At 38.7% G+C, this 13,429-nt stretch overlaps 1 protein-coding gene across 5 annotated transcripts in view; it reads right to left on the reverse strand.

Annotated features, from left to right (window-relative positions):
- The window catches only part of WWP2 (WW domain containing E3 ubiquitin protein ligase 2), a 168,838-nt gene that overhangs the window by 100,788 nt on the left and 54,621 nt on the right, over positions 1–13,429 (reverse strand). For all 5 annotated transcript variants that reach the window (XM_045818627.1, XM_045818623.1, XM_045818624.1 and 2 more), the window contains exons 3-4: positions 9,604–9,751; positions 9,127–9,248 (exon numbers count right to left, since the gene is read on the reverse strand). In XM_045818627.1, coding sequence (XP_045674583.1) covers positions 9,127–9,248; positions 9,604–9,751 — 270 coding nt within the window. The remainder of the gene's footprint in view (positions 1–9,126; positions 9,249–9,603; positions 9,752–13,429) is intronic.

Raw genomic sequence — 13,429 nt, forward strand, 5'->3', positions numbered from 1 at the left:
GATAACTACAGAAGCTGGATGATGGGGATTGTGTGAAAATTCCCCTAAAAAATAGTTTTTGAAAATCAATATTCAACCTCAAAGTGTGTCTTCTGCAGAGATGACTAGAGCTGTCTTTAAGAGCCAAACCAGCACTTTTGGTCAAGTCCTTTTTGCAGCCACAGCCAGACTGATGTCCCCACAGAAAGTCAGCCAAGACTGTCCATTATGCAACTGCAGGACTTGAGTCAAACCCTCCACCATAACAACCCTCTGCCAGGGGAAGGCAGAAAACACCAGCTGCGTTTCCCAGTCAACTTCCAAGTCCACCCAGGAGAAAACAAGGGAGCAAATGAAAGAAGGAATTGTGTCTTGTGGGACAGAAAAACTCCAGGTAGGACAACGGCTACTGATCAGCCCCTTTCCCAGGAAAGGTGGTTTCAGGAAGACCAGGCCACAGTCAGAGAAGTCACCTAGCACACTGCGACCCATTACCCTACGTAACTTTACTGATACTTAGTCTGGAAACATCCAGCCCAGCGGCTCCCCAAGGGGTGCAGGCACCAAGACAATGGTGCTGAAACGTCCCACATTAATGTCAGACTCCCCACTCCACAACTCCCAAAGCTTTGGCCTATGCTCAGTCGTAGAATTCTGTCCTAGCAAACTTCATGGCTGCCTCCCATTTAGGCAGCAGGTCCTACATTAGGAAATAGGATCTTTGTTGTCCATCTCTGAATCTGAACCTCCCAATCTTGGGAAGAAAAGTGGCGAAGGAGACAGTAACTACTACTGCCACTGCTTATATATACTTATGAGTGCCAAGTTAGCTCACTTAATCTCAAAACAACATTTTACAGAAGAGGAGACAGAAGGTTAAGTTACTGTCACATTGCAAAGCTAGTGGAATCAGGACTCAAACCCAGGTAGTTTGACTCCAGAGTCTACATGTTCATAACCACTTCTCTGTATGACAGATTTACAATCACCAGAAATAGTCTGGAGCTAAGAGAAGACTTTAATAAACATGGCTGGAATATTATATACATATCAGCTATGCCATTATCATCCTTTAAGGTTTGCTTTTCTAAGAAAAGCAGCCCATTGCCCTATTATAACCCACATTTTCCATTAAATTCGCAACTGAAGTACCTCACTACTCAATGCAACCACACACTCAAAGCACTAAGGCTGGTGCTGGAAAGAGTGGCAGGAGCAGTAGCTGCTTTCACAAACAACAGAAGTCTTCGGGAACTTAGAAAACATCCTTATAAATACTCTGGGCTTAAAGGGAAAATCGCAACTGTAATTACGAACAGTGAGAAGAACACAGCAAAAGGTATGACATGGGAAAGTGGTTCACTACCAGAAAATGCTTGGTAGTATCTACTAAAGCTAAACACACATCCACCATAGGAACCAAAGTCCCTGGGTATAAATATACTCAACAGAAATTATGTATGTGTCCTCTAAAATACATGTATATGAATGTTCATAGTAGCTTTGCTCATAATGGCCCAAAACTGGAAACCACCCAAATGTCCACCAACTGAATAGACAAATAAATCTTTGTATATTTATATACTAGGATACTACACCCCTATGAAAAAAAGACTACTGTTACATGTAAAAACATGGATGGATCTCACAGATATGATGATGAACAAGGCACAAGAAAACATACTATATGATTTCATTAATACGAAATTCAAGAATAGGCAAAACTAATCAATTGTGACAGAAGTCAGAAGAGTGGTTAGCTCAGGGTGGGAGAAAGGGGCATTAATTATAAGGCACATAGGGATTCTTCCGGGGCCCTAGAAACTTTCTCTGTCTTGATCTGAGTGGTGATTACGCAAGTGTGAACAAATATAAATATTCATTGAGCTATGTATCACTGAAGATTTGTGGACTTTAAAAGAAAAAAATTGAATGCTGGGGGTGGGGGGCAATAAATCAAAGCCAAGTTCAAAGCAACAATGTTTTGGAGAAAGACCATACTCCACTGGATTTAGGGCTCAAAACCAGCAGAGACCAGCTCGATCCAACACTGTGACTAATTTCACCTAACATATTATATGCTCTTTGTAATACATCATTACCATTATTATATGCTCATTGTAATATACTAGCATGCTAAACGGCACACACCCCTCATGCCATGATCAGAAATGCGAAGCCCATATAAGGACACAACATGGCTGACGGGGCTCCTCTGAGAAGTCCCGACTCTTTTCCCTGGAGGAATCTGAATATTTCTCCCCCTTATTGAATATGCTACCTTCCCCTATTAAATGAATCTCCATAAAGAGAGCAAATTCTGCTACAGGGGGCAAGGGGGGGGGGCAGGCTGCTCTGTCTGTGGAGAAGCCCCTCTCTGTCTCATGGCTTCACTAATAAACTCATTTTCACTTTGTACTCTAAAAAAAAAAGTTTGCATTATTAAACAAGAGGGAACAAAAATAAATGCACTAGGCTTTCAACTCAAAAGCTATAAATGACTTACTGACTGATTAAATAAATATATGTAACAAACCTAAGAGCAAATAGTTGAAAAACATTAATAAAGTCAAAAGTAGAAATTATCCTTAGAAAGTATGGTACAGTTGATAAATAAATCCAAGACATTGTCCTGTAAAATATTAATTAAAAACCAAAACAAAATGTTTATGCTGGTCAAGAAAAAAACTGGGAGAAAAACACAAATACCAAAAATTATAAGTAAAAAAATGAGAAACATTTTTAAATGAGAATGCTATTTAATATCTTTATACTAATAAATTTGAGACTCTCATGCAACAATTTTCTCAGAATATTTAAATTAACAACATTGATGCAAGATGAATCAGAAAAGTTGAACAAACCAATCATTATGGGGTAAAATACTGGAAAAGCCATCAAAGAATTCTTTCAAAGAAATCTGCCAGACCCAGTGGGTTTCATGGGTGAGCTCTTTCCTGTGCTCACAGAGCAGATAATTCCCATGTTATACAGTCTGTTCCCAAAGTTGGAAAGCACTGCAACTTAGTGTATAAAATTAGCTTAACCTCAATTCCAAACCTGACAAAAATAGTACAAAACTACAGACAAATGTAACTTGTGAGTATAGATGGAAAAGCCCCAAATAAAATATTAACAAGCAATTCTAACATAACTTTCAAGAAATAATCTAGCACAAGCAATTAGGTATCTTCTAAAAATTCTAAGATTGTTACTATTAGGAAACTAATGTAATAAATTGAAGGAAGAAAAATCATATAGTTATCCCCATGGTTAGTTAAAAGGTATTTGCTAAAAATTCAACCCGTTTCCTGACTTAAAAAAAAAAAGATTAATAAACCAGGAAGACAGGTTACTAACACCCAATCTTACGCAAGCAGAGTCACTAGGAGCATGGTTATTAGTCAGGGCAGGACACCTGCTCCAGCACCACTAAAACAGGAAAGTGTACACGAAGCAACTCACAAGAAAAAGAAGTATAAGTGAGCAAAATTATCAGTCTTAGAAACCACATAAATGCCTACAAAGAAAAGCCAAAAGAAACTAAACCTATATGAAGAATTCAGCAACTGATAGAATATAAAAGAAAATGCAGAAACTAATAGTCATATACTAGAAATGCTAGGTTGGACAACACCATAGGAAAAGATACTATTAAAAGTAACAGCAAAGTTATTTTTAAAATTAAAAGAGTCTATCTAAAGATAACTTCAAAATGAACTGAATGGATTTAGACACATCCCATATTCCTGAATAGGAAGAGTCAGAATGGAAATTCTCCAGAAAGGAGCTTTACAAATGGTAGGATTCTAGTAAAATCTCAAGGGATTTGAGGGAAAGAAAGCAGGAAGAGGGGAGAACCTGACAAAATAATTTGCATCATGTGATGATGTCATATGTGCAAAGAAAAGAGGGAGGAAGATTTTGAAGAGAAGAGAAACGTGAACTGTCAGATATTAAAATACATTATAATGCCACAACAGCTAAGACAGAGTGATGTTAAAACAACAAATAAAATGGAAAGTCCCTACACAGGCCCAAGTATACATATGTTTTTAATACATGCCAAAGGTAGCAAATCAAATCACTAGGAAGAAACAGGTAGATTATTGAATAAGCAGTGTTAAAGCAATTAGTTAACTATTTGGGAAAATGTAAATAGATTCCCCACTTACGCTGTACATAACAATAAATTCATTTGGATAGAAAATAAAATGTGAAAAAATAAAATCACGATGAATTAGAAAGAAAATAGAGATGTCTACCTGATCTCAGAATGGGTAACGCCTTTCAAAGCCTAAAAGAAGAGGCTGAAAATACAAAGGGTTAAAAAATCAAAGGCATTTCTGTACACCAACAATGAAACAGCAGAAGCAGAGATCAAGGAAAAAATCCCATTTGAAATAGCAAAAAGAAAAATAAAATACCTAGGAATAAACCTAACCAAAGAGGTAAAAGACCTGTATTCAGAAAACTACACAACACTGAAGAAAGAAATCAAGGAAGACACAAACAAATGGAAACATATACCGTGTTCATGGATTGGAAAAATTAATATCATCAAAATGTCCACACTACCCAAAGCAATTTACACATTCAGTGCAATTCCTATTAAAGTACCAATGGCATATTTCACAGACATAGAACAAACACTTCAAAAAATTTATATGTAATTATAAACGACCCCGAATAGCTGCTGCAATTTTGAGAAAGAAGAGTAAAGTAGGAGGGATCACAATACCCGACACTAAACTATACTGCAAGGCCACTGTAATCAAAACAGCCTGGTACTGGCATAAAAACAGGCACATAGACCAATGGAACAGAACAAAGAGCCCAGAAATAAGCCCAAGTCTCTATGGTCAACTAATATGTGACAAAGGAGGCAGCAACATAAAATGGAGTAAAAATAGCCTCTTCAACAAATGGTGTTGGGAGAACTGGATAGCCACGTGCAAAAAAATGAAACTTGAGCACCAACTTACACCATATACAAAAATAAATTCAAGGTGGATAAAAGACTTAAATATAAAACATGACACCATTGAAGTCCTAGAGGAGAACGTAGGTAGGAAAATCTCAGATATTTCACGCAGAAACTTTTTTACTGACTTGTCCCCTAGAGCAAGGGACATAAAGGAAAGAATAAACAAATGGGACCTCATCAAAATTAAAAGCTTCTGCACAGCTAAAGAAAACAGCATCAAAATTAAAAGAGAATCAACTGTATGGGAAAACATATTTGCCAATGATACCTCAGACAAGGGTTTAATCTCCAAAATATATAAAGAACTTACAAGACTGCACTCTAAGACAAGGAATCCAATTAAAAAGTGGGCAAAGGACTTGAACAGACACTTATCCAAGGAGGACATACAGAAAATCCAAAGACACATGAAACGATGTTCAATATCACTAGCTATCAGAGAGATGCAAATTAAAACCACAATGAGATACCACTTCACACCAGACAGAATGGCCATCATAAACAAAGCAACAAACAACAAGTGTTGGAGAGGTTGTGGAGAAAAAGGATCCCTAGTGCACTGCTGGTGGGACTGCAGACTGGTACAACCACTATGGAAAGCAGTATGGAACTTCCTCAGAAAACTAAAAAATGGATCTGCCTTTTTGACCCTGCGATTCCACTGCTGGGACTCTATCCTAAGAATACTAAAACACCAATTCCAAAGAACCTATGCATCCCAATGTTCATAGCAGCACAATTTACAATAGCTAGGTGCTGGAAGCAACCAAGATGCCCATCAGTAAATGAATGGATCAAAAAACTATGGTACATTTACACAATGGAATTCTATGTAGCAGAAAGAAAGAAGGAGCTCCTACCCTTTGCAACAGCGTGGATGGAGCTGGAAAACATTATGCTAAGCAAAACAAGCCAGGCAGTGAAAGACAAATACCATATGATCTCACCTTTAACAGGAACCTAAATAACAAAACGAAGAAACAAGCAAAATATAACCAAAGACACTGAAATAGAGGTCAGGCTGACAGTGCCCACAGAAGAGAGTAGAGGGAATTTAAGGGGACAGTGGGAAGGGTTCACGGGAACAAACTTAAAGGACACAAGGTCATAAACTAAGGGGAGGGTGGTAATGGGAGGGAAGTGGGGAGGGATGGAAGGGGGGGCTGGATTGGGAGTAAAAAAGAGAAAACTGTATTTGAACAATGATTAAAATAAAATTTAAAAAAAAAGAAAAGAAAAAAGAAATTCTACAAAATTAAAATGCAAATTAAAAGCTGGAAAAACATTTACAAATTATAAGACAAAAAGTAATAGCCATAACATATAAAGAGCTCTTTTAACACTAAAAGTGAAAACTGCACACTTCAGTATAAGGATGAACAGAGGATAAGGCAATAAACACACTTTAAACTGAATCAATGGGGTGGAGGTGGGGACACTTCACAGAAGTAACCAGCAAATGGAATGAAAGGACCCAGTCCAAACCCAGATTCAAGCGAACCAACTTTAAAACAACACTTTGAGATAATTCATAAAATTGAATATAAACTGGGTAGTAGGTAATAATAAGGCAATTGTATCAATTTGAAAGGCATGATGCTGATATGGTAGTTATATTAAAAAACATCCTATTTTTAAGAGATGTATGCTGAAGAATCTAGGATAAAATGCCAGTACATCTCTAATTTACTTTAAAATACTACAGCCAAAAAGACAAAAATGAACCAACTCTGGAATAATGTTAATTATCAAATAGGTAAAACATAATAATTTTTTCCCTACAGATAAATCCAACAAATGCCAAGGCGCAACAGAAACCAGTGATCTCGGCCATTGCGGTTGGGAAGGTAAATTGGTAGCACTTTTCTGGAGGGTGATCTGACAGTATGAACTGCATCACAAACCTTGAAAAATGTTTAAACCCAGCAAGTCCATGTTCGATAATTTATCTCAAGTAAATTTAAAACAGTGGGCACAAAGATTTTAACACTTTCAAGGCTATCAGTATTTTTTGTGATTGTTAAATACTGAAATCTACCCAAATATTCATTTTTTTCACACAGCCATCTGATAGACTAGTACCAGGCAGTCATCAAAAACCGAATTTCAGAAGAAAAATTAAAGCTATATTGATATATTTTATGGTGCAGCAGCTATGAAAACAGTATAGTGGTTCTTCAAAAAATTGAAAATAGAAATAGCACATTAGTAATTAGTATTAGTAAACAAATAGTAATTCCGTTTCTAGGTATGTATCCAAAAGAATTGACAGCAGGAAGTTACAGAGATATTTGTACACCCATGTTCAAAACAGCACTATGTACAACAGGCAAAGGGTAGAAGCAACCCAAGGGTCTTTGGATGGACGAATAAACAAAATGTTCATACCATGGAACGTTATTCAGCCTTTAAAAAGGAGATCCCGATACCTGCTACAACATGAATGAGCCTAGAGGACATTATGCTAAGTGAAATGAGCATGTCACAAAAAGGCAAATACTGCATGACTCCACTTGTACAAGGTACCTAGAGGAGTCTGAGTCAGAGGCAGAAAGCAGAATAATGGGGGGCTGAGAAAAGGGAGGGGAAGGGGAGTTGGTATTTAATGGGTACAGAGTTTGAGTTTGGGAAACAAAAAGCTCTGAAGATGGATGGCGGTGAAGGCTGCATGTAATGTGAATGTACCTCATGCCACTAAACTGTGCACTTAAAAATGGTTAAGACGATACATTTGACATTATGTATACTTTATAATAATTAAAAATAAAGATACTTGATACATTTTCAATAGAAAAAGGCATGGTTGCAAAATACCATTTGTCTATGATCTCAATTTTGTTTCACTGATGCCTTAAATATCAATATACAATTGCACACAGGAAAAAAGTTCAGGAGGGTATATATCAAAATGCTAATAATTATCACTAGGTGCTGGGCTTGCAGAAGAATTTTATTTTCTTCGTGTGTCTGGGTGCTTTTCTGTAATTCCCAGGTGTTCTACAGTTACTTTTATAATCAAAAGAAAAAGTATGCTGACTGGACAAGCACAGAAGGAAAGAAAAGGACGCTCATCCTGTGAGCCGACTTGAATCAGCAAGCCGCTGACCCGAATGCGAGAACACGCACAAATATGTTTCCAAATGACATAATGAATGTAATCCGCTTTAAGAATCAAATCATAAAAGGGAGCCTAAAGTTTGGGATAATAAAGACCAGCTCGGAAAACTGAGCATCAGGGAGTTCCCTGCAGAACTAAAACAGAGACATAAGCCTAGTTTTGAGCCATTCCCACAGCCAGGGTGAGCTTACCACATCTCTGTGTGCCCGGCAGAAAGGACAGGGCCTCAGAAAGGACTCAAATCAATGCAGCGTTCTCCCTGGGACTCAACACACCCCACCCCCACACCTCTCTTTAGCTACATCCACTTTCAGAAAATATTTTCTAGACAGCAGCCTTCAAGAGAAAAAGGAGCCTTTCTTTCTGTGGCATTCCCTCGCCACATATGGAACTGCTATGAATAGAGGCTTTTATGAGAGAGGGTTCAGATACCACAGCCACGGTTATGCCACCGACCACAAACAACAATAAATAGATGTTAAGGTTTAGAATTCCATGCAGCAGAGGCACCCTGAATAATTATGATAGAGCTTCCATCCCATTCTAACATCCAATAAATGTTTATTGAGTGCCTACTAAGCACAGGGCAATATTTGTAACACCATCCCACATGCACACAAACACGCACACGCGTGCACACAGTTCCTTTTGTTCTGTTCCAGGACCCAGACTAGGAAAGTGATGGTGTTGGCTGGAGGCATTTGACAGTTTGATTCTACATGTCCCATCTCTCCTGGACTAGAAAAAGAGGGGCAGAGGCAGAGGAAAAGCAATGACCTTACGAAGGATCAAGAGGACACATCACTGTACCCCACCACTACAGCCCCGGGGAAAAGGGGCTGAATTCAGCAGGAAGAAAGAAGTGCTCAGCCTTTCTAAAACTCCACACAGCATCCAAGGGGAGCAGAGTCACTGCAGCCCCCAGTCCTGGAGGAAACGGCATCACCGGGTTTATCGGCCCTGCTAAGAGAAATCATGACTCCGAATTCTTCTCCCCACCCACATAAATGAACCACATCAGCCACCCCTTCCTCATACGTACTTTTGCCCCCATTGTTCTTCAGGACATTGGAGAGGTTGACAGAGGCGGTGCCTAGCAGTTCATTTCTTAAGGTATGGCAGCTCCAGACCTTCAAATCTAAATGACTCTGGGCCGTGACATTCCTGGAAAAAAAATACTTGATTCATCACATCCAAGCAAATCAGACACCCTTATCGCTTAGAAGAAAACAGATGTTGCTAACAACTGGAAGGGGGAAAGAAAACCCCAAACAGGAAGGTGCTCACATGACCCCTTCCCCCACCCTCAAAGCTGACCCTGTAACCATCTAGCTAATAATGAACACTCTATGAGCTCAATCAAGTAAGTGGAAACACTTAGAGAGAGGCAACATGTCAGGTACCAAGGGCAGAAGAGTTTAAGGCTCCACAGGACACCTGGATCTCCTACAACCCCCTTGGAGCGCCTTCTCTCTTTCCCCCATGTTACTGCATTCAAAGAGAAGGGATTCTCTCTTACAAAATGATGATCTCATTCCAGAGAAGCTCGGAGCTCCCAATTCGCTTCCCAGTCTTCTTGGTCTCACTGGGGAGTCCATCCACTGCCACTTCCACAAATGAGTTAATTCGATGTTGGCGATTGTGCACCTTGGGCTTTGCTGACACCACTGGATGGGAAAGAAAGAAGTGAAGGATGAGGCGGAGGGCTCCTAGCTGCCCCCCTGTGGCAGATGGTCTCACTCTTTTTAGCTGTTTCTTTTAAAAAATAAATTTTGTTTTTTCCTGATTCTAAGAAAACTTATTTTTAAAAATGTGAGGGCATTAAAAAATATGAAGCATAAGAAATAAAAATCACTCCTACCTAAAAACAAGACACTGGTAAATCCAGACTTTCAGACATTCATCTTTTATATTTCTAATTCTTTCTTTAAAAACTCTTCTCCTCCCAAAATACATTGTAAAAGGTTGTAATATAAGCCCATTATAAGAATATGCCATAATTTAGTTAACTGTTCTTTCACTGATGAATAGATTGCTTCCGATTTTTTGCTCTGGGAAAATTACCACAAATGTATATAGAGTATTTGCTTGCATTTCAAGTATTCTTCCAAAGGATATGGACATTTTTAAAATGTTCATATTTTAAAAATTCTTAAAACTGCTTAATTTCCTTTCCAAAAAGGGTAAACCTATGTAAATGTCCATGAAAGCTGTAAGAATATCTCCATTTCACCCAACACTGTATTACACTGAGTCCACTGTTTTTTCATTCTTTGTAAATATGATATAGGTAAAAAAAATTGGTATAAAGATAATAGCTGTGATTTAATGAGCACTTCTTTTACAGATACTATGCTAAGCACACATTCTCTAACTGAACCCTCACAATGAACCCCTGAGGCAGGGAATCTATTTCATCCAGGAGGAAACAGGCTTGAGGAAGCCAGGTCCCTGCCCCAGGCCACACAGCCAGGGAGCTTTGGGCCAGGATGTGCCACTGGGCAGTCTGACTACACCATGCTGTATGCCATTACCAGACTTTGCTTATTTGTTCTAATGCTTTTCTTAAATTACTAGTGAGACTGAATGTTTTTCCATGTGTTTGTTAACCATCTGCATTTCCTCTTCATGTGGCAGCGTTTCTGATGTTCACTTGGCACCAGCGAGCCAGGGACTCAGCACAAGCTAAGCAAGCACTTGCAGGAGACTAGACAAGCTCCTCTTAGAGCACATGTCAGCCAGGTCGCTGCGATGAAACACATCTAAGTGGCTTCAATCCAATGCCCCAAGTCAGAACATATTACTGACATGCCTAACCCACGATGGCAGGACTATCCTAGCCTGAGCTCCTCCGTGTCAAGGATTGGCAAACCTCTCCCTCCCAGACCCTTTTGAGAGGTGACAGTCCTATAAGGGTCCACAATTTGGCAAACAACCAACCCACCTCTGGATTGTTTTTAGCAATAGCTCTCCTCTCCAGGCCCAAAAGAAGAGTAGAGAAAATTCAAAGGACAAAAAAATAAGTTGTGGCTAGGATTCAGGAACAACAAAGGATGGTACCAGAAAAAAAAGGCTGGGTATAGGAAATGTGGCCCAGAGTAGAAAAATACTGTCCAGATAAATCAAGGTTAACTGAGGCCACCTTGTGGTACAAGAGTAGCTCTGCATGCAAGCTCTTAAAAAAAAAAAGTCAGGGGTGGATTAATGATAATGAGTCCTAATAATTTTGACCTAGACAGTTTCCTTGAAATCAACAAGTTCAAACCCTTTATTTAATAGTTTGGCCAACTAAGATACAGGGAGGTAAAATGACAAAATCCTAGAACTAGTTGGAGCCAGAGCTAAGCCCCAAGTTGAGCCTCCCTGCTCCCAGCCCAGTTCTTTGAACTCTGCCATGATGCTTCCTTTCCTGTCCTCTAGCTTTTCCCCCTATCTTTTTTCCTATGTTTTCCCTTTTTTAAATTTTTACATAATTTCAGCAAGGTTTTTAAAAACGTTTCAAGAATAATATAAAGAATTCCTGCCCTGGCTGGCGTAGCTCAGTGGATTGAGCGCGGGCTGGGAACCAAAGTGTCCCAGGTTCGATTCCCAGCCAGGGTACATTCCTGGGTTGCAGGCCATAACCCCAGCAACCGCACATTGATGTTTCTCTCTCCCTCTCCCCCTCTCTCTCTCTCTCTCTCTCTCTCTCTCTCTCTCTCTCTCTCTCTCTCTCTCTCTCCCTCTCCCTCTCCCTCCCTAAAAATAAATAAATAAAATCTTAAAAAAAAAAAAAAAAAGAATTCCTATAAACTTTCCACACACCAACTGTTTTACTATATTTGCTTTATTATTCTGTTTCTCTCCCCTGACTTTCTCTCATACACATACACATTTTTTTCCTGAAACTTTGGGAGCGAGTTGTAGATGCTGTGTCCCTTTACCCCTAAATAGTTTGGTGCATATTTCTAAGAATAAAGATATTTTCTAATATAACTGTAGTATAATGTCAACATTGGGAAATTTTGTATTCTTTAACACTATTATCTAATGTACAGATCTTATTCAAACTTTGCCAATTGTCCCATCAAAGTTCATTATAGAAAAAGAGAAAAGAGAGTTTTTTGGTCCAATCTAGGATCACAGGTTGCAGTTAGTAATCTTATTTTGAAGTTCCCAATCTATAGAAAAGTTGAAAGAATAGAATAAATAATTGCCTGCTCTTCACCAATAGTTACCATTTTGCCATGTTTGCTTTTTCCCCGCTCTATGTTAAATCAATGCTAGTCAGGAGCACCTTCTGTGATAACGAAAATGGTCTGCAGCAGTGCTGTCCAGTGCACTGCCATGACTCATGTGGCAACTGAGCACTGGAAATATAGCTAGTGCAACTGAGGATTTGAATTATCGACTTAATTTAATTAATTTATTTTTAATGTAAATAGTTCTATGGGGCTATATGGCTACCTTGTTGGAATGCACAAGATAAAAACACATGATATTTTATGTCTAGATTTGTGTGTGTGTGTGTGTGTGTGTGTGTGTATCTATATCTACACACTTTTTTCTGTAAAATCTTTTGAAAGTAAATTGCAGACTCATGAGATCAGCCCCAAATACTTTCAGAATGCAACTCCTAAGAATAAAGACATTCTCCCTCCTAAGCACACCATCACTATACCTAAAAAAATCAATTATTTTATCAACTCTAATATTCATTCCATATCCAAATGTCTTCAAATTGTTCCAAACACATTTTTATAGCTGTTTTCCCCCAATCTAGGATCCAATCAAGATGAGCACAATGCATTTGATTGTTACCTCCCTAACCTTTGAAAATGTAGAATGCTCTCCCTGCTTTTCCCAATGACAGTGATTTTTAAAGACTTCTACCAGCTGTCATCTAGAAATATGCCACATTCTGCACATTTCTGACTTTCTCATGATCACATTCACATTGAACGTATTTGCCAAGAATGTTCACATTGAACATACCACATAGGTTACGTTGTATACTTATGCACACACTAGCCTGCCCTGCTGAGGATGCTAAATCTAATCCCTCGGGTAAAGTGGGGTCTTCCAGTCTCTCCACTGTAAAGAAACATCTTCCCTCTAATTTATGGTTAAGCAGCAGAGTGATGTATCGAGTGTTTCTTTTTCTAAAAGACAAGCCAAAGTAAAGTCATCAAGATACAAGCAAGTTTATCTAGAAAGTCCATTTACTGTTTGATGAAGTATAAATGCCAGTCTCTTCTACATGGAATCACATCTTCACATACGATATAGCTTTTAAGATCAACAAATAAAGCAAAAATCACACACAGCCAAAATTATACCCTTTGAAAAGCTCTTAGAAAGGCACC

Source organism: Phyllostomus hastatus, unplaced genomic scaffold (assembly GCF_019186645.2).
Source record: "Phyllostomus hastatus isolate PE091 unplaced genomic scaffold, TTU_PhHast_1.1 phas_scaffold_345, whole genome shotgun sequence".
In the NCBI taxonomy this organism is placed as follows: Eukaryota; Metazoa; Chordata; class Mammalia; order Chiroptera; family Phyllostomidae; genus Phyllostomus; species Phyllostomus hastatus.